The sequence below is a fragment of the Heteronotia binoei genome, chromosome 17, assembly GCF_032191835.1.
Source record: "Heteronotia binoei isolate CCM8104 ecotype False Entrance Well chromosome 17, APGP_CSIRO_Hbin_v1, whole genome shotgun sequence".
Lineage (NCBI taxonomy): Eukaryota > Metazoa > Chordata > Lepidosauria > Squamata > Gekkonidae > Heteronotia > Heteronotia binoei.
This window is the reverse complement of record NC_083239.1, coordinates 50656460-50678672: the sequence shown is the minus strand read 5'-3', so window position 1 is coordinate 50678672 and position 22213 is coordinate 50656460. Positions and strand designations below refer to the sequence as shown.

The 22213-nt window shown below is 48.4% G+C and overlaps 1 protein-coding gene across 1 annotated transcript in view; it reads right to left on the bottom strand.

Moving 5' to 3' along the window:
* The window catches only part of RINL (Ras and Rab interactor like), a 32222-nt gene extending 16146 nt beyond the window's left edge, over window positions 1–16076 (bottom strand). Inside the window, exons 1-7 of the mRNA XM_060257763.1 lie at window positions 16024–16076; window positions 12836–12977; window positions 8419–8530; window positions 5989–6061; window positions 4217–4305; window positions 2678–3037; window positions 159–809 (exon numbers count right to left, since the gene is read on the bottom strand). Coding sequence (XP_060113746.1) covers window positions 159–809; window positions 2678–3037; window positions 4217–4305; window positions 5989–6061; window positions 8419–8530; window positions 12836–12977; window positions 16024–16076 — 1480 coding nt within the window. The remainder of the gene's footprint in view (window positions 1–158; window positions 810–2677; window positions 3038–4216; window positions 4306–5988; window positions 6062–8418; window positions 8531–12835; window positions 12978–16023) is intronic.
* Window positions 16077–22213: the final 6137 nt, after the last annotated feature.

Below are 22213 nucleotides of genomic sequence, written 5' to 3'. Positions count from 1 at the left end.
GCCATCTTGTGGCAGTGAGTTCCGCAAGCTGACGTGCAGTACAAAGAAGCATTTCCTTTGGTGCCAGCTCACCATAACAATGCAAAGCAGGTGACATCAAAGCAACGTTCCCGCACGCTCAAGATCCTGACCCCACCCTCTCCATCCCCGCTCCATACCCAGGTCCATTTCTTCCGCTTCGTCGGGTTCACAGATGGCCCGCAGCTCCAAGCTCTCGCACAGGTAGCCCTTGAGGTTGCTGATCATCTGCCGGATCTCCTGCAGCAGGTCGGTGCTGGTGGGGTGCCGCACCCTAGACCCCCGCAGGATGTGCCCCACAAAGCTTTGCACCAGACCTCCCACGTAGGACATCGGCTCCTGGGCCAGCTCCTGCACTCGGTTGGAGATGCGGCGCTCGGTGGAGAGGAGCCCGCCCAGGGTGCTGCCCACTGCCGAGAGGCGGTGAAGCACTTTATACGTCAGAGCAGCAGGGGAGGAGTGGCGCTTCTTCTGCAAAGCAGTGAGGGAGAGGCTGTCCCCCTCGTCCTCCATGCTGCTGAGAGAGAGGGAATCCAGTTCGGGGATGAGGGGCAAGACCAAGGACTCATTCAGCAGCGACGATTCGGAGCCAGACTCCTTCGAGGCACAGCAGGGGGGTGCTGTCACTGGAGCGGCTTCGATCCAGGAAACCCGGTGCGGGGACTTGCCCTCTTTCTGCAGGAGGTCAGGGGACGCAGGCAGCTCTTCTGTGCTGTTTGTAGAGTCGGCCCAAGCTAGGCTGCGTAGGAAGGGATTCCGCCGCACAAAGCCCGAGGGGGGTGCAGAGCCATCTGAGGGTTGGCACCAAGGGAAAAAAGGGTGAGGGTGTTGTATAGTGGGCTCTATGCATGGATGAGTCTCAGGAACAGTGATAACAAGCTCTTTATTAAGCACAGCATAGTAGATGGCTGCACTACAAGACTGAAGACGGGGCCAACAGAGCCAAACTTATATACATCTCTGGGTACAAGCACGTTATTGGGTCATTCAAACCAGTGGGAGCTTGTGATTGGTCCAGGGCTGCAGAGATTTGGATCCTGCAGCCCATTGTTCCCAAATCCCCAAGCTCAGTCCACTTGGCTCCAATGAGCCAGGCGGGAACACCCAGAGTCTTCACTTGGGTCCACATACATAACAGAGGCAAAGCATCCTACTTTTACCAAGGACCTTCCTCCTTCTATGCCTTCTCAGCGCCAGCGCTGGGAGGCAAAGCCCTGTCCCCCACCCTCCAGTGCCAGCCCAAATTGGGCCCCATTTGCTCTGTACAAACACCACCCCCGCTCAACCTTTCCGCAGTGTGGGAAAGCCAATCCCTCAGAGCCGAGAAAAAATGAGCCGGAGGCTCAGGGACAGCGTGAGAAGGGAGGGGGCGCCCCCCACCCCTGCTGGGAGTTGGCACCCTAGGCAATCGTCAAGTTCGCCGACTCCCATGCGCCGGCCCTGTGCCTTCCCCAAGTCTCTATGGGGAGTTAATCTGCATCCATTTCGGGCGGCACGTGCTGGTAACAGGCCATATGTTCCCCAGCGTGGTGCCTGAGGGCGCCCACCAGCATCTTCCATGGTGCCCACCAAGTGTTTTTGTAAAGTAAGCGCGTTCAGGTGAGGGTCTTGCCCAGCACTGAATTTACCACTAAAAATCCATTTCACTTTGCAGATTATTATAGTGGCAGCTGCCACCACGGTCTTTGTTCTGTTCTCCCTCACCCCTCTTTCCCAGTACGTCTTTGAATTACCACTCTTCTCCCCTCCACTTGAGTTCCCTCTGTGCACGTGGCAGCCATTTTGTGGCTTTTATGGCTGTGACTCCCACCCTGGGCAAAATTCCAAAGGTGCCCACAGGCTCCAAAAGGGTCTCCTGAGTTACGTTCCTAATGGCAGCAGGATCTTTGTGCCACCAGTAAAGGATACAGCCCAGGCCTCTGGCGCCCCATGGGGCCCAACCTCCTTGTGAATTTTACGGGCCCCCTCCCGAAGCCTTGACTTCCCCTCAGGACCCCTCACCCCGATTGTCTCAGCACGTGAAGCAGGTAGCAGCACCAGCAAGCTCCCTCCTGAAGCACTCTGAGCAGAGGTGGGTGGGTGGGTGGGCAGATTCCAAAAGCTGGGTGGGTAGGTGGGCAGCCCGCCCCACCCCCTGCTCCCAGCAGCCCTTAGTCTGGCCATGAAGAGCTGGGAGCTCCATGCGCTGCATTGTTTTCCACCACCGCGAGCCTGAACTGTAAGTTCTTGTGTGGGTGGGAGGAGAGGCCCCTAGATTGCACAGAGCAGCTAGAGTCCTTTCGGGGTGGGGAGGGAGGAAGGGGGGCGGCCAGGAGATGTCTCCCCCAGCCAGCGTGTACAAGCCACGCACGTTCCCCGCTGCTCTTGGTTGGGGCACAAGAAAGCAGGGAAATGGGGAGGGAGCACAGAGATACAAATCAGCCTTCTTTGGAACTTCAGAATTGGAAGTTGATCGCTGCAGGCTGAGCTCCAGGAAAGGTAGAAGGGAAATCGGAGCTGACATGCAACTTAAAGCACACTGGAGGGGGGAGGGAGAGGTGTGGCCCCCAGCCTCTCCAGCTTCTTGTTCTCACCCCCATAGCCGACCTCCTACAGCCCCCCCTATGGTCCTCTTCCCCTAAGCTAAGGGGCTGATACAGTCCCTTGAGGCAGCTTTTACCTTTCTCCGTCACCTTTTCCTTCTCCAGGGATCTCAGACAATCCAAACTCTCTGGAGCTTCCTGTGTGCAAGGAACCGCTGCAGAGCCAGAGTCGACCGGGCTGCCCCGTCCATTCCGGAGCCGCAGGGTCCCTCTCCTGCTGTTGGCACGGCAGAGGTTTGGAGCTGAATTCAGCCAGCAAGCCTCACCGTGGATGGAGAGGAAAAGCGGGTTGACGATGCACAATGGCTCGTGCTCAGAGACCACCTGGACGGAGCCATCTGGCTGTCTGGATTCATGGGGCTCTCCGTTCGACTCCCAGGAACCTTCTTCATCTGATGCCAACTCAGTGCCAAGTTTAAGGGGCAACATCCAGAATTCTACCAATGAAGCAAAGAAGGAGTCAAGGGGGAAAGAAAGCATTACAGTTGCTATAAAGGTAAAGGTAGTCCCCTGTGCAAGCATCGAGTCGTTACCAACCCATGGGGTGACGTCACATCATGACATTTTCTTGGCAGAGTATTTACGGGGTGGTTTGCCATTGCCTTCCCCAGTCATCTGCACTTTCCCCACAGCAAGCTGGGGACTCGTTTTATTGACCTCGGAAGGATGGAGGGCTGAGTCAACCTTGAGCCGGCTACCTGAACCCAGCTTTTGCCAGGATCGAACTCAGGTCGTGAGCAGAGCTTGGACTGCAGTACTGCAGCTTACTACTCTGTGCCACGGGGCTCTATTACAGTTGTTACCTTAAATTTATTTTTTTTCCAGAGAACAAGTTTCCTCTGCCCAACATCGATGTCTGCCTAACAAGCAGAAATTCAACCACTGCTGTTTTGTAGTAGAAGAATATGATGATGATACTGGATTTATATCCTGCCCCATACTCTGAATCTCAGAGTCTCAGCCTCACAATCTCCTTTACCTTCCCCGCCCCCACAGCGGACACTCTGTGAGGTGGGTGGGGCTGAGAGAGTTCTGACAGAAGCTGCCCTTTCAAGGACACCTCTGCGAGAGCTATGACTGACCCAAGACCATTCCAGCAGCTGCAAGTGGAGGAGTGGGGAATCAAATCCGGATCTCCCAGATAAGAGTCTGCCCTTTCAAGGACAACCTCTGCGAGAGCTATGACTGACCCAAGACCATTCCAGCAGCTGCAAATGGAGGAGTGGAGAATCAAACCCGGTTCTCCCAGATAAGAGTCCATGCACTTAACCCTACACCAAACTGGCTCTTGTAGTTTAGGAATGCACAGATGGGGAGGAAAAAAATGTGCCTCTTGAACATTTCCTTCCCTTGCAGTTGTTGAAGGCTCAGGGACTTACAACAAACAGGCATGGCTGAAGAAAGAGGCTAAAGTAAGGGTGTGGACAGGGAGAAAGAAAGTTATTCTTAACACAGTGGATCAATCAGCTTGTGGAACTCCCAGTAAGCCACACAATGCAAACTGGGGATGATCAGATGTATCCCATGGTACTGAGAGCAGCAGGAGGTTCAGAAGGGGAACAAACCAAACATGCGCAAAACAACCCCTCAGCCTCCTTCTCTCCCCCTCAACTCACTCATGCCCAGTGCAGCAAGGGCATCTAATTCAGACTTGCATGACATCTGAAAGGCATCTGGGATCCTCAGTAGATCTGGAAGGATATCCCTGGAAGAGAAATATCCAGCAGAATGACAAAAAAAGATCCTAGGGGAAGGGACTTCAGTCCTTTGCTTATGCCAAGGGAGCCAAGTCATTTGATTCCCACCCACCCCCATTGGCACCCCCTCCATGGCAGTCCAGTGGGCAAACACGGACCTCTGTGCTCAGTGTGGGAATGGCGGCTGCTAGAGGATGTAGTGATGGCCAGTGTTCCCTCTAAGCTGAGTTAGTGTGAGCTCACAATTTTTTAGCCTCTCAGCTCAGGAAAAAAATGGCCCTAGAGCAAACTAATTTATGCAGTAGCTCACAACTTTAATGCTAGTAGCTCACAATTTTAATGCCAGCAGCTTACAAAGAAGAATTTTTGCTCACAAGACTCCACAGCCTAGAAGGAACATTGGTGATGGCCACAAGCATTTATGGGATATGACAGATCCACGAAGCAGACATCCATCAACGGTTAGTGGCTGTGGTGACCACAGGGAATCTCAACATTCAGATACAGTAACTTTGGAATCCCAGTGCCACAAAACAACATCAGGGGAAGGCCTCAGCCTCTCTGCCCTGCTCTTGAAACTCCAGAGGAACTGACTGGCCACTGTGTGAGACAGGATGCTGGATGAGATGGACCACTGGTCTAACCCAGCAGGGCTCTTCTGATGTTCTTATTGGGGGGAAGGCCTCTCTGCCTGTTGTTGGCCTTCCAGAGTGGCCGCTGTGTGAGACAGGATGCTGGACTTGATGGACCATGGGTCGGATTCAGCAGAGCTCTCCTGATGTTCTTATCATGTAGTCACTTGGGTGGCTGACTGAAGAACTGGTCCTGAGTAAAAGCTGAAAACAGACTTGCCTAGCTTGGTTTCTGACATGGTTGCAAACATGCTGTGGCCCACTACTGACTTCAGCCTCTGGCATGATACACTTGGAAATGGCCTTCCCCTTCTCTCTCTCTCACACACACACACATACAAAACAGCTCCAATATATTTTACTTTTTAAAAAATGCTGTTTGCTCCATGTGCTCATATACCCAGCCTTCTTAAAGCCCTCCCACTGGTGCTTGCGGGGCAACAGTGGGAGGACTTCTGGAGTTCTGGTCCTGCTAGTGGATCTCCTGATAGCATGTTTTTTTGGCCACTGATTGACACAGAGCGTTGGACTAAATAGGCCACTGGGACTGGTCCAACATGGCTTCTTTTATGTTCTCATGTCTGGGGAAGAGATGTTCTGTATTCTTGGTGCTTTGGGGGGGCCACAGTGGGAAGACTGTGGAGTTCTGGCCCTGCTGGTTGACCTCCTGATGGCACCTGGTTTTTGGCCACTGTGTGACACTGAGTGTTAGACTGGATGAGTCATTGGCCTGGTCTAACATGGCTTCTCTTATGTTTTTATGTTCACTGAGGAAGTCTGTGGCAGCGGAGTCCACAGCTCAGCCACTGAGTCATGTTATCGTGGTTATAACATACAGACAGGGCCTCAAGTGCTAGATCAGACTGGCAAAATACTCAGGTTGTGGTCTCTGATTCTGCCAAGGTTTCCCAGAACAAGGAAACTTTGCCCAGGCGGTCACCAGGAGGGAATATTGAACAGACCTCACCTGTCAGCCTCTAAACATCCCTCAGCCAGGGGCCAGGATGGAAGAAAGGACAGTGAATGCTAGCAGGGTAGCCCCTCCCAGTAGCCACTCACCTGCTCACCATGTGAAAGCTGACCAGATCCAGCAAGTCTCGGAAGCGCAGGTGGGATCCCTCCAGGTACACAGCTGTGGGGGGAGAGCAAACCATAAGGACAAGGAATGGTTCAACTGCAGGCGAGTCTACAGCTGAGGCGGCAAAGATTTGGGCTTGTTGGGACAATGAGAGAAATCCTCCACACAAAAGTGGAGGACAGAATCTAGACGCTAAGCCTTGCATCAAAAGTCCAGGTCCCCACCCTGGAAGATCTTGCCAAGATAGTGGCACTCTAGGATGATGCTATGGTTGCCAACCTCCACATGGCTCCTGGAGCCCTCCCACTATTGCAACGGAACTCCAAATGTCCAAGAAAATGTCTGCTTTGGAGGATGGGCTCTACAGCAGGGGTGGCCAATGGTAACTCTCCAGATGTTTTTTTGCCTACAACTCCCATCAGCCCCAGCCATTGGCCATGCTGGGGCTGATGGGAGTTGTAGGCAAAAAACATCTGGAGAGCTACCGTTGGCCACCCCTGCTCTACAGCACTGAATCCTGCTGAGGTTCCTCCCCTCCCCGAATCCTGCCCTCCCCAGACTCCACCCCCACAAATCTCCAGGTATTTCCCAACCCAGAGCCGGTAACCCTATGTGGTCCACTTATTTGCTTCTTCCTTCCTATAGAACCGCAAAGAATCACAGAGTTGGAAGGGGCCATACAGGCCGTCTAGCCCTCTCAATATTAGGAAGTGATCACTCATTTCTATGGTGCTGAAGACTCTCAAATGTGAGTGCAATAGCAGTCGAGGGATCAAATCACTATTCTGTGATTTGGTTTTGAAAGAGTCTGGACACACAGTCCCTTCACTCCCTGCTGAGCAATCACACCAGGACCGAGGCCCCAAAGAGCACATGGGGAGCTGGTGAGTCTCTGGGAGGGTTTGTTTTGCCTCTCCACACCTCTTTCCCCTTTCTCAAGAAACAGAAAGAGAGGAACTTATATGTGTGTTGCAAACCCCACTGAAGATGTACAAACAGGGCAGTCTTTGAAAACGAGGGAGTAGAATGTAATGGTTAGAGCAAGGTTGTTGGTTCCAAAAGACAGACAAAAGGAAGAGGTGGGAATCCTGCCTTCCAACTAGGAGTGCCGGGTCTGGGGTAGGAGATCCCTGGAGATTTGGGGGTGGAGCCTTTGAGGGGGGCAGGGTTTGGGGAAGAGAGGGACTTCTAAGGGGTGTTGTGCCATGAAGTCCACCTTCTAGAGTGGCCATTTTTTCCTGGTGAACTGATCTCCAGCCACCATCTGGGGGCTGACCATAAGAACATAAGAGAAGCCATGTTGGATCAGGCCATTGGCCCATCCAGTCCAACACTCTGTGTCACACAGTGGCCAAAAAATTATATATATACACACACATATATATATACACACTGTGGCTAATAGCCACTGATGGACCTCTGCTCCATATTTTTATCTAACCCCCTCTTGAAGCTGGCTATGCTTGTAGCCGCCGCCACCTCCTGTGGCAGTGAATTCCACATGTTAATCACCCTTTGGGTGAAGAAGGACTTCCTTTTATCCGTTTTAACCCGACTGCTCCACAATTTCATCGAATGCCCACGAGTTCTGGTTTTGTGAGAAAGGGAGAAAAGGACTTCTTTCACTACCTTCTCCATCCCATGCATTATTTTGTAAACCTCTATCATGTCATCCCGCAGCCGACCAGCCTACTTCCAACCCAGATGGGCCCAGAGGATGGAAATTAGATGCATTAAGCAAGATCTACTAGTTTATGATTTTGAAAAAGATGTATTTTAAGCATTTGTCAACAGGTTCTCGAGGTAGCAACCAGGTAGAGGGGAAATTTCAAAAATCATAAAATACAAACTTCAATTTCAAACGTAAGAGGAGGGGGAGAAAGAATGATTTTTGAATAAATAACAAATACAGTGGAAAGAAGAAGAAAAGGGAAAACTGGCAAATAAGCAGTAGAACTAAAAACACAAAACCAAAAATGAACATGAAGCTATGTGGTGAAAAGGAACACACATACATGCACATGCATGCACCACAGTTCATGCAAAACAGCCATGGAGAGCAGGCAAGTCACATCTGTTAAACAGAACAGTTAAGCAGATTCAGAGGTCGTTTTGTAGAAAAATAGGTGGTGGAGCTCATCCAGGGATTGTTATGCAGCTGCACCTACTATTCAATGGACAAGGTGAGGAGGAGAAGGGGGAACCCTTAAAAAACTTCAGGAGTGGTGTTCCTGTGAGCTCCTGCTGAATCTGAGTAGATCTTTTGTACACAAAGGAAGTATACCTCTAAGTAGGAGCTAGGAACAAAGAGCAAAGTTTCTCCTTCTTCCCTGCCCTCCTTGCCTGCCCCACTCTTTGCCACACTACCCTTATACCCACACAATACACTGCACATCCAAAAAAAGACCTACCAGCGTTCTCCTCTAGAACAGAGAAGCAGCAGACAGCGTCAGCCTCACCTTCCCGTGTCCGAATCAAGATGACCCTGGAATCTTCAGCCACGTTTCTGGTGACAATGAATGTCTGGTTACAGGAAAAGGGCCGGAAGGACAGAGAGAAAGAGCATGCAAGAAAACAGGTTTAGCAATCACTTTTCTCGGGAAGGTACGGACATGAAGACAGATCCACATACAGAACATACTTCCTTCCCCCTTTGAGCAGGAAAGAGGAACCACATGGAAGTTTCAAGCAGACTGGCAGGTTTTGCTAACCTAGATCCTAAAACCAAGGAAGTGGCAACTAACATTTTGTCAACACTGAGGGCACTGAAAGAGAGGGTGAGACAAGACTCCTAAGGACATAAGAACAGCCTTGCTGGATCAGACCAGTGAGCAGCCCCGTAGATAAGGGCCATGGGAAGAGGGAGCCATGGGGGGAGGGGACTGTTCCTCTCCCTCCCTGTTGTGTATGTGGACTCAATAGAGGACTGAATTGGGTGTTCCTGCCTGGCTCATTGGCGCCATATGAACGGAGCTTGGGGACTTGGGAACAATGGGCAGTAGGATCCAAATCACTGCTGCCCTACACCAATCACAAGTCCCCGCCAGTTTGAATGACCCAATAACATGCTTGCATGGAAACCCTGAGTTGTACAGAGTTGGCCCCAGGGGCCCAGTTCTGCAGTCTTTCAGTGCAGCCACTTACAATGCTGTATCTAATAAACAGCTGTTATTCACTTCCACCTCACACCGTCAATGCTTAGAACTCACTATATTATACTCCCCCTCTGGCGTGATTTAAAGGGCCCACGGATCAGCTGATCATTGGATGTTTTAAATGATGCAGGAGGCCGATAGTTGCTCCTGCCACCCCTCCCATGCAATTTGGAGCCTGGTGATCACTTGATTGGCAGGCCCTTTAAATGGCACAGGATGGGCTGCAGTTCCTCCTGAGCACCCCTCCCACAGGATCTAAATCGCACAGGAGGGGGAGGGGTGGCCCTGGGATGGGGGTGAGAGGTCCCCTAAAACTGTCAGGGGGTCAGGCCCTATGGGGACTTTGGGGATGGAGCCAGGAGCAAGGTTTTGACAAGCATAATTGAACTCCAAAGGGAATTCTGGCCATCACATTTAAAGGGACCGCTATTCAAAGTCCTAAAAGATGATGCTGTTAAAGTGATGCACACATTATGTCAACAAATTTGGAAAACAGAACAGTGGCCACAGGATTGGAAAAGATCGGTTTATATTCCAATCCCAAAGAAGGGTAATGCCAAGGAGTGTTCAAACTATCGCACCTTTGCACTCATTTCACATGCCAGCAAGGTCATGTTAAAGATCCTACAAGCTAGGCTTCAGAAGTATGTAGATCGGGAACTACCAGAAGTTCAAGCTGGGTTTCAGAGAGGTAGAGGAACTAGAGATCAAATTGCCAACATTTGCTGGATTATGGAGAAAGCACGGGAGTATCAGAAAGTCTATTTCTGCTTCATTGACTACGCTAAAGCCTTTGATTGTGTGGATCACAACAAACTGTGGCAAGTCCTTAAAGAGATGTGAGTACCAGACCACCACACATGTCTCCTGAGAAACCTGGATAAGGGTCAAGAAGCAACTGTCAGAACGGGATATGGAACAACTGATTGGTTTAGAATAGGAAAAGGAGTTCGACAAGGATGTATATTGTCACCCTGCTTATTTAATCTATATGCAGAGTACATCATGCGGAATGCTGGCCTGGATGAAGTAGAAACCGGAATTAAGATTGCCGGGGAAAACATCAACAACCTCAGATATGCAGATGATACTACTCTAATGGAAGAAAGTGAGGAGGACCTAAAGAACCTCTTGTTGAGGGTGAAAGAGGAGAGCACAAAAGTAGGCTTGAAACTCAACATCAAAAAAACTAAGATCATGGCATCTGGCCCCATCACACATTGGCAAATAGAAGGGGAAGACATGGTAGTGACAGACTTCACATTTCTGGGATCCAAGATCACTGCAGATGGTGACTGTAGCCATGAAATTAAAAGACGTTTGCTCCTTGAGAGAAGAGCTATGGCGAATCTGAGCAGTATAATAAAAGGTAGAGACATCACCCTGCCAACAAAAGGCCGTATAGTCAAAGTGATGGTATTCCCAGTAGTAATGTATGGCTGTGAGAGCTGGACCATAAGGAAGGCCAAGCGCAGAAGAATAGATGCTTTTGAGATGTGGTGCTGGAGAAGATTCTTGAGAGTCCCTTGGACTGCAAGAAGATCAAATCAGTCAGTCCTAAGGGAAACCAACCCAGACTGTTCCCTGGAAGGTCAGATTCTGAAGCTGAAGCTCAAATCCTTTGGCCACCCAATGAGAAGGGAGCACTCGCTGGAGAAGACCCTGATGCTGGGAAAGGCAGAAGGCAAAAGAAGAAGGGGATGGCAGAAGATGAGATGACTGGACAGTGTTACTGATATAACAAACACGAATTTGAGCAGACTTTGGAGGATGGTGGAAGACAGGATGTCCTGGCATGACTTTGTCCATGGGGTCACAAAGAATCGGACTTGACTGTGTGACTGAACAACAACACACCTTTTAAATGCCTTTCCTCCATTAGGAATAATGAAGGATAGCGGCACCTTCTTTGGGGGCTCATAGAATTGGACCTCCTGGTCCAATCTTTTTGAAACTTGGAGGGTGTTTTGGGGAGAGCCACTGGATGGTAATTTGGTTTGTCTACCTCAAAAAAAAACCCAGCCCCCCCCCAGAGCCCCACAGATCAATTCTCCATTATACCCTATGGGAATCGGTCTCCATAGGGAATAATGGAGTGCCTAGCAGACATTTCCCTCCCCCCACCCCCACTTTCTGATGACTCTGAAGGAGAGGAGGGCCTCCAAACCAGGGGATCCCCTGCCCCCACCTGGATTTGGCAACCCTACCCATGGGCCCTGGTTAGCTATGGGCCTGCCAGTGGGGGTTCAGCTAGCTCAGCATCCCGTCTCACACAGTGGCCAGCCAGTTCCTCTGGAGGGCCAGCAACAGGGCAGAGAGGCCGAGGCCTTCCCCTGAGAAGAACATCAGAAGAGCCCTGCTGGATCAGTCCAGTGAGGGTCCATCTAGTCCAGCCTCTTGTCTCACACAGTGGCCAACCAGTTCCTCTGGAGGGTCAACAACAGGACAGAGAGGCTGAGGCCTTCCCCTGAGAAGAACATCAGAAGAGCCCTGCTGGGTCAGACCAATGGTCCATCTCATCCAGCATCCTGTCTCACACAGTGGCCAGCCAGTTCCTCTGGAGGGTCTAGAACAGAGCAGACAGGCTGAGGCCTTCATAAGAACTTGCTGGGTCAGACCAGTGAGGGTCCATCTAGTCCAGCCTCCTGTCTCACACAGTGGCGAACCAGTTCCTCTGGAGGGCCAACAACAGTGCAGAGAGGCCAAGGCCTTCTCCTGAGAAGAACATCAGAAAAGCCCTGCTGGATCAGACCAGTGAGGGTCCATCTAGTCCAGCATCCTATCTCACACAGTGGCCAGCCAGTTCCTCTGAAGGGCCAACAACAGGGCAGAGAGGCTGAGGCCTTCTCCTGATGCTGCCTCCTGGCTCTGGGATTCAGTGGTTTAAGAGCCTCTGAATAAGGAGGTTCCCCTCAGCCAGCATGACTGATAAGGTCATTGATAGCCTTATCCTCCATGCATCTATCTAATCCCCTTTTGAAGCTGTTTATTCCTGTGGCCCTCACAACATCCCCTGGCAGCAAATTCCACATTTTAGTCACTCTCTGTGTAAAGTAGCAGTTCCTTTTTATGCGTCCTAAACCGAAGCACAGCCAATTGCACCAGCCCTCGTACTGGCTTGCCCAGTGGCGGGCTAGGCCTAAAAATATTGGTTGCCAGGAGACAAAGGGGGCCCACCCACAACTATAAGGCTCTCGTTTAATTTTTATAAGAAATAAATAAAGTTTTAAAAAAATATGTTAGTGGAAAAAAGGTACAATTAAAACTTTTGCAAAATAAATGTATCTATATTTTAGTAATTACAGCGTACGTACGTTGTACATATTATTGGCATTGTACAATAGATACTAAATGTAAAAATGCAGATGGCATTTTCTCCAGGGGAGCTGATCTCTGCCAGCTGGAGATCAGTTGTAAAAGCGGGAGATCCCCAGGCCCCACCTGGAGGCTGGCAACCCTAAATACAGCATAAATTTTAGTTGCATTACAGTAATAGTATTGGAACGTCTATTATATTTTCAAGCTACTAAAAGGTCATTAACATTTTTAACACATTGTCTACAGTTTAAGGGGGGCCACTTCATCAGGGACCCACTTGCCATTAGGCAAGCTGACACCCTGGCCAATCCGCCACTGTGCTTGTCAGGCTTTTAAAAGTCTGCTGCCTACTTACCCCAGAGGCTTGCCTTGTGAGCAGTTCCATGGCTTGCCGTTGGTGGGTGCTGAGGAGCTCCCAGACGTTCCTGGTTATGGAGAGTCTGTCCAGAAGGCTGAGGGAACCATCACACTTCCCGTTGACTAAACCGTGCGAGGGGCTGCCCAGAGGAGGAGAGGGGAGTAAGGAAAAAAGGGTAATAGAAAAACCACAAACATTTCAAACATGAGAATAATGCTGTGGGACCTACTTTGTGGCAGCAGCAGCCCTTTAAAAAAAAAAGTCTGGTCCATCGTCTTCCCCTTTTGTAATTTCTAAATAACAATTGGGGGGGGGGACTCAGGATGCAAAGCACTGACATCTCCCCCTCCCCCCTCTCCAGCCAAGTGGTCACCATTGACTCTCACTAAATTTTTTAAGCAGTGGCTGGCAGTGAGTTTTTTTTCTCTCCAACAAACTCCTTGACTACTGATAAAGGAGGGGAGGGGGATACTAATAGCGACCACACAGTAAATTCAGCTGGAAAAATCTCCTATTTCAAAAGACATGCCCAGTGTGAAACTAACCAATCAGGAGAAAGCAAGTCCAGAACACTACCTAGGTTTTCTCGTTGGTATGTAGAACATACACACCACAATTCTCAATAGAAATTGAAGAGAAAGAGAAAGATGCTGATTGCAGACACAGCATCCGAAGTAAACCCCAATCGACTTTACTCCAGTGAAAATCAGAAGTAAGCTGTGTATGCAAAATGGACCCGGGTCACCCACCCTGGCCTGTGCAGAGGTTAATTCGTTCTCAGCTAGCCAGGAAGACAGAACTCTGCTCAGTTTTGCCAGCTGTTTTTCTAAGCTCTCCTCCAGCACTTTTAGCAGCAGCTGGGGCTGGAAGTTTGGCAGCTCAAGCTTTACCCCCCTCTCCTTGCAAGGAAAAACACTTTGCCTGCTATCTTTTCAGGCTGCTATTTGCCATCTGGATAAGCATGTTGGCCTCCAGGTGGAGCCTGGGTAGGGTTGCTGTCCAATTCAAGAAATATCTGGGAACTTTGGGGGTGGACCCAGAAGATTTTGGGGGTGGAGCCAGGAGCAAGGTTGTGACAAGCATCATTGAACTCGAAAGGCAGTTCTGGCAATTGCATTTAAATGGACTGCACACCTTTTAAATGCCTTCCCTCCATTGGAAATAATGAAAGATAGGGGCACTTTCTTTGGGGGCTCATAGAATTGGACTCTACAGGGCAATCTTTTTGAAACTTGGATGGTACTTTGGGGAGAGGCACTGGATGCTATGCTGAAAATTTGGTGCCACTGCCTCAAAACACGGCCTCCTCAGAGCCCCAGATACCCGCGGATCAATTCTCCATTATATCCAATGGGAATTGTTCTTCGTAGGGAATAATGGGCTCTGTTCAGATGCACAGTTTAATCAGTTGTCGCTGCAGTTTCCTACCGGATTAAAAGTGGCTGATCAGACAGCAACATCTGCCTCCCGGTAGTCAATCGTTGTCACCCCCCTCCAATCCTTCTTCAAACCGGATTATTTTGTTACCTGCTCCCTTGCGGTATTTTTTGAGTTATCCGGTTTCACCTTGTAGTTTCCTCCGTCTGGATAGTTTTACTGTGATATTAACCAACTTCTGAATGTCTGAAGGCTGTCCCAGAGTGAAAGGAGCCTCAGACATCCAAGTTTACAGTTGCCATTTTTTTTACTGCTTAGCAATATGTGCATAGCTGCATAACCACATAATGTTTTAACTTATGCGCATGATGTGCATGTGCGCATTATGCTCTTATGTGCATAATAGTGGAGGAAACAAAAAAGAACTGCATGTTGCCATCATGTGGACGGCAGAAGACGGTATCCCCGTGGAGTGATTTGAATTGCAGTATGGCAGTCTGATCAATAATATCCGGAACAAAGATATTCGGAACAGAACCCGGTCAGTTTAACCCAGACTCAACACGCTGTGTGAATAGGGCCATGGAGTGCTCAGCGGACATATCCCTCCCCCCACCCCTCGCTTTCTGATGACCCTGAAGCAGGGGGAGGGCCTCCAAACCAGGGGATCCTCTGCCCCCACCTGGGAATTAGCAATCCTAGGCCTGAGGATCTCTCAAAATTACAGTTCAGCTCCAGAATACATAGATCAGCTCCCCTGGAGAAAAACAGATGCTTTGCAAGGTGGACTCTCTGGCATTGTGCCCCACTGTGGTCCCTGTCCTCCCCAGGCTCCATCCCCACATCTCCAGGAATTTCCTAACCTGGAGCTGGCAACGTTAGCCCCCCACCTCCCACTAGTCATCGGTGGGGGCTGGAACCAGGCTATCCTAGGAGCTGAAAATAGACTATAAAAGCAACAACCCTTGATGCATTGGCTCTTGGGAATGCGAATTCAGAGGCAATTTTCAGTCTCCCTGCAATGGCTGCCGAAAAACTAACGTGTGGAAGAGGCTGATTAAAACTTTATCATGGAAAGCCTGCCATCTGGACTCAGTGCAGAGTCTTGCCCACTGGAGGCAGGGGACTTGGCAACCCTAACCTGAACAGCCTACTCAAGATAGCTACAGCACAGACATTGTCTCCAGATTTTGATGCAATAATTCAGAGCAAGAAGTGTCAGTTATCAGAGATAAATAAACAAAATATTGCAAGAGTGCTAATCTTTTAAGCATTATTTAAGTGCTTTTTAAAAAATCTTTCATTGTGTTTGTCTGTGTACTTTATAAAGTTTACATATCCACTACCCAGCATTACATTCTATGACACACTTGGCCCAGCCTGAGAAGGTCTCATTTATGTCAAAACCGGTCCTCATAACAAATGAGTTTGATACCCCTGATTTCACTATTCTGGCCTGAAGTTTATTTAAGTTCTTTTTGGGAAAATAACTAGCGATGTCCAGGGGTGGAATCCTAGCAGCAGTTCCTCTGCATATAGGCCACACTCCCCTGATGTAGCCAATCCTCCAAGAGCTTACAAGGCTCTTTTTTGTAAGCTCCTGGAGGATTGGCTACATCAGGGGTGTGTGGCCTAATATGCAAAGGAGCTCCTGCTAGAATTCCACCCCTGGATGGGTCAGTCCTAAACTGTCTACCAACCAATGTTGGTGGGTGGCAAACATGCTCCCCTCAACTGCTCTGGCCCTTCCCTTGTAAGAAAGTGGCCAATCGGTTCCTCCTGTCACACAAAAATGGCTGCCAACTTACCAAGACACATTTTCCATAGGACTTCTGCTGTCACCGGAGACAGAGTCAGACATGATTCACAGTGCACTTGTCACCACAACCTCAAAAATGCCACATCCTGAGATCTCCAGACTCCCCTTTTGCTTCTGTTGGAAGATAAAAAATGAATGATTGAACACTTGATTGACTCTAGGTTTTGGGGAGATATCGGACAGGAGGCTCTGGGCAGGATCTCCAAATCTCATTAGGTTCCTAGACTGGAGGAAAACAGATAATGCTCTTGGAAACATACAAACTTCCTCCCTATCACTACTGCATAAGCACAGGTTCCCTCAAGCTACTTAATATTTATTTATTTATTTGATTTTTAGCCTGCCCTTCCCATAGGACAGGCTCAGGGTGGGTTACATCATAAAAACAGTCAACAATAAAAACAATACAAGACCAATTTAAAATATATAAAATCTAAAACTACAGAGTGACAATAGAGACTAATATGGAAGGTTCTATCTCACAGACATGGCCTATTGTCCAGGTCCAGTAGGTCTTAATATTAAGGGAAGAAGCTTGAAGCTACCTTATACTCAGAGGTCGTTTTGTAGAAAAATAGCTGGTGGAAGTCATCCAGGGATTGTTATGCAGCTGCACCTACTATTCAGTGGACAAAGTGGGAAGGAGGAGGTGGAACTCTCAGAAAGGTTCAGGAGCTGCACTTCTGTGAGCTCCCACTGAATCTGAGGCCTACTTATACTGGATCAGGCCCTTGGTGAGTATTGTCTACTCACACTACCAGAGGTTCTCTAGGGTTTCAGGGTCTTTCACATTACTTACTGACAGATCTTTTAACTGTAGATGCTGGGAACTGAACTTTGAACTCTCTGCATTCAAAGCAGGTGCTCTCCCATTGAGCCGTGATCCAGAGCACTTACACCCAGGTAGCATTTCTTGTTTTGTATGCCCCTTGGCTTGACTTCGGTAGATCCTATCAAAGGATTCCTCTGGTGCTCGGTGCATGGCAGATCATAGCCCACGTGTACACGCCAGCAAGGGAAATGGCGGCAGCCAAAGATCGTGGGCCTCTCGACAAGCTCTGGGCCTTGGCAAAAGAAGGCTCGACTCTGTCCACTGCTGATGCCAGCCTCACTGGTAGAAATGTAGGCAACCAATCAGTGACCCAGTGGCAGAGTACCTCAGGGACTGCTTTGCGCATGGAGAGTTCTGTTCAGCTTCCACAGCGTCTTATCAATTGGTTCACTCTTTCCAGTCAACCCCACCCAAAGTCATCCAGCATAACCCAAGAGTCCAAGCACAAGATATGAAGGAAGTCTTACCTTTTTTGGGGGGGGGGGCGGTCTTCAAAGCTGCCCCACGAAAGATCTCAGAAGAAGAAGCAAGAAGCTAACAGGGGATATCAGCCTCTGGTGATGGAGGACGCAGGTTTGGAAGACACAATAGCAGGGATGTGGTTTACACCTCTGCCGGCTGCCTTCACGTGGTCTCCAGACGTACTGCTTGCTTGTACAAAAAAAAAATGCAGAGAAAACAAAAGCACGATAGAGAAAGCTGAGGTTTGCCGACTGTCAAGTCCCTTAAATGCTCAGCTAGTGGGGTGACCCTGGGCTCAGCCTCGAGTACCTTGTTGAACAGACCAGCTATTTTGAGACTTAAAAAATAGACTATACATTGACTTCTGTGGCAGGATCCATTCAACTGAACCACTAAAAATCCCACCCAGGGGCCACACTTTGAGGGTGCAGGACCCAAGACAATTGTCTTCCACCCAGCCTTGCAAGACTTCTGCTTCCAGGCCACCACTGATCACTGGCTAACAGGGGACTGTACAGGGCCCATAACCAATGTTCCCCCTAAGCTGTGGAGTCTTGTGAGCAAAAATTCTACTGGCAATAAAGTGGTGAGCTACTTACTGCATGAATGTGTTTGCTCTGGGGCCATCCTTCCTGTGCTAATGTGTGAGCTGGAGGCTAAAAAACTGTGAGCTAGCTCATGCTAACTCAGCTTAAAGGGAACATTGCCCATAACGGAGATGATTAGCAGTGGGAGTTGCCAATCTCCAGGGGACTCCTGGAGATCTCCTGCTAGGATTGCTGGATTTCTTTTGTCACGCCAGTGGGGGGATTTGAAGGATGCTCCAGGATGTCCCCAATGCAACATCACCCAGGAGTGACATCATCATGCTGGCAATGTTGCGCATCTCCAGCTGTTTCCCATCCCAGAGCTGGGAACCCTGGGAGTGACTAGCTGAAAGGGAAGAAGGCCCTACACAGACCCCACCATTCAGGCAGTTGGCAGTTTCTTTGGGGAATCGTATCCCACTGCAGAGCAGGGCCCAGGACAGTGACTCCCCCTAAGCATCAGTTCTGACTCCACCATCTTCTGAACTTCAATCCGTCCCACCACAACCTACCAGGCTCTCCCTGCCTTCACCTACTGCACAGGTTTTCAAAAGGCATCCATGGTTTCTCCTTGGGTCCGGACTTTGCATGTTTAGCTTTTCATGAGAAATTGCCTGAATACATGGGACTAAAATAGCTCAGAGCACACCATTCCCCAGGTAGCACTAAGAGGGTAGAATGGCCAGAGCCAGACAAGTGGGGCAGGGGATAGGCCAATTTTCAGGACTCTGGTCCATGAAGCAGCTTGCTTGTGTGAAGGACCTAGTGGCTCAGACGCCATCTTGGTTGTCACTCATTGCAGATTCCATTGTGGAACCTTACTGAATTCCCCCATGATGGAAGAGAGGAACTTGAAGCATTCTGAGTAACTGCACCTCTGTCTCCCAGCTGGAGACAGGTGATGGTCCAAGTATCACCCATGGTTTGTATTCCTCAGAACACATCTCTCTCAGCATGAACCTCCATATTAAGCTCAGTATGTGGGGAGAACACTGCTCCGACACCTCCCATCTACAAGGGGACATTAGACTAGGGTTGCCAGTTCCAGGTTGAAAAATTCCTTGGCATTTTGCAGCAGGAATCTGGGGAGGGCGGGGTCTAATGCCATAGACTCCACCTTCCAAAGCAGCCATTTTCTCTGGGAGAACTGACCTCTGTCCCCTGGAGACCCACTGAAATACCAGGAGACCTTCAGTCACCACCTGGAGGTTGGCAAGTCTGCATTGGGCTGTTTACAAGAGCATCTCAAGTTGCCTTGAGAACAGGTCAACAGACTGCACAATATCAGTATTGCGAATAAATAACACTGGCCTACCTGACAGGGATGTTGTAACCAAGTTAATATACTTTCACCAACAAAGCTACTGATGCTAAGATATATGTTCAGTTGGGCAGCCTTGTGGGTACAGGCTGCAGTTACTCTCTTGTAAACATCTTCTCAGAAATCTAGCTGCAATCTTATGATCAAAGGCAGCTCTGCTACTGCCAGGAAACAGACTCAAATGTTAGTACCAAAACCTAGGCCAGGAGTCAATGTAAAGCACATCTTTGTACCAGGTGTCATACAGAGCAGAACAGCCGGTACGCACCAAAGGGCAACACAACTCTAGCAGACTCAGATTTGATAGGAAAAATTGCTGGTCCATGATATTAAGTATGCAAGAGGCTCAACAGTTGGCTTCTCTAAGTTTCTGGTTTTCCTTTTCCTTTATAAAGATATACAAAGGTCCTGCTTGGTCAGAAACTCTGAAATCTCTTCCTAAGAGCATGTGCTTAGGTTGGGGAAGGCGGGGGGAGTAGCGGTTATCTGATTACTTCACCAGTTTTTCTTGCTGATTAGGCATGTTGACTGAGAGTTCACACTCAACTGTCACCAAATTGTTTGCGTAAAGGTTACTGTAATCTTTCACAGTTAATTGAGACTATAATGGAAAAATCAGATTAACTGTTTTCAAAAAAGATTTAAGAGTTAAAAATGGCATATCAGGTGTGACTTGTGCACCTGCCAATTGGCTCTCTTGCATTGGCTTCGATTATCTCAGACATAGTTAAGAAGCCATCAACTTATCTAGATAGTAATCCCATGATTATGATAGAAAAAACGTAGAGAAGGCTGATTTTTTTTCTTTAAATTTGCATTATCATGATAAGCAAGGCAGATTTCTCTCAGTGGCAAGTCTCAGAAAGTTAGGTGAGATTTCTGGTGTGTGATTTGGGCTTATCTGATAACTTCCAAAAGCAGTGAGACAAAAACTTGAAATCTGGTTTGCTTTTCTTACTCACTATAATATGAAGTAATGTTAGGAACCTTGCTAATTTCAGCGCTTGGTTTTATAGTAACTGTAGGGTACATATTCACTTCCCTGTATTTCTTAATGTCTTGCATAATAAAAGGTATTCCTTTTCCCCAGTAGCTCAAAGAACAGAACTCATGCCTAACTCATTTGTATTTTGCTATCAAGTCACAGCTGACTTACACCAAATTCATACGTGGGTTACCATTGCCTGCCTCTGTGTTTCGACTTCCTTCAAGGTCTCCCATCCAAATACTGGTCAGGATCCACTCTGTTTAGCTTCTGAGATCTGATGAGATCAGGTTGGGCTGGGGCGCCCAGATCAGGACCTCATTTGTATCAGCAGACTGAAAAGTTAACAGACTTTAATAGAGAAATCCTGGAGAGCTCTGCCATTATTTAGTTTGAATAGGCAAAGACCTATTAGAACTGCTAGTCCTGATTCTCTAGTTGGATGAGGAAAGCATCCCGTTACAGGAAGCCAAATACCTTCCTTTTCTTTTTTTTCCCCCCAAGAGAAGCAACCATACAGATTTCTTGACAACACCCCCAACATACCTGTTGGAATGTCTAACTTCCAGATCCGGATGTCTTCTCTGGCAAGTCAACACACCAAGTGCCTTTCACCATTTCAGAAGTTCATGGCAATGATCAAGAAAGCCAGAATTCTTAGCAGTAAATATTTAATTCTGGTTCCAGGAAGCTAGACACTCACACAATGTATCTCTGAGAACCACACAAAGGTGGGGAATCCCAGGACTCGGCTATGGAAGTAACTTCCTGTTCTTCAAGTATTCTAGCCCGCTTGCCTCAGGCAAAACAGTACAATAATCATACTTCCAGCTGTTATTAAATTATTGTAGAGAATTCTCAAGTGCTTAGTTGCAACCTGAAAGGTGTTAGAAAGGTATGCAGCAGCAACAACAAAAATATCTACCAAGAGACAAAAGTTTCTGGTACCACAATTCCAAAGTGAACATAAAATGAATTTCATTTTCGTTGCAAGCTTGGACTCTCTTCTTTAGTGTTAGGAATCTGAAAATCAGAGTTGCAATGGGTTGGATTTGCCAGGAGGGGTTAGAACCCACAATCCTATCACAGAACACAGAATACAGGAGCAGTCACAGAACTATCAACACGGGACTTACAAATAAGAATGTGAACTCTTAGCTCAAGTTGATCTCAAATATATGCCTGAAGAAACACACAAGGCAGCATTTACAAGGCCATTCGTGGCTTTTGTACATGTACACCTGAAAGTTAACAACACTCTCACCCACCCCATCTCCATACTGCCAGTGCTGAAGAGGAGAGAGAAGTCAGTAAGTTATGTTTCCAGAAGCCCCAGCAGACAGGGTGTGTAAACTCCTTGTGACTTGATGTTTAGGGGCTAAAACGCAGGGGCTATGTAGTCTTAAGAACACCTTTTTGGGATTGAGTACCAATGAGTAGATCACAGGATGAGTCAGAGTAGACCGGTTTAGGATTGCACTACAAATACTAGCAGTTCAGTTGCTTCGGCCTTCGGTACAAGATCCTCACACTGTTAAGACACTGCCACCCCCTGGCGTAAGTACAGCTATTCATAGAAGGATACAAACCAGAAAGGATTTCTTGAGCCACATGATACCTGGAGGCAAAGGCCTGAAGAAGCCGCCAGCAGTGTGATCTTTGCCAGTACTCAACTTTGTTCCAACAGTAAAGCTGGTTTCAGGTTTGGTAAAATGCAGTCACTAAATTCACTGGTGGTGGAAAGAGCCACCAAGTCACAGCTGATTTATGGCGACCCTGTGGGGTTTTCAAGGCAAGAAATGTTTACACACATGGGATAGAGAAAGTAGAGAAAGAAGTACTTTTCTCCTTTTCTCACAATACGAGAACTTGTGGACATTCAATGAAATTGCTGAGCAGTCAGGTTAGAACTGATAAAAGGAAGTACTTCTTCACCCAAAAGGTGATTAACACATGGAATTCACTGCCACAGAAGGTGGTGGCAGCTACAAG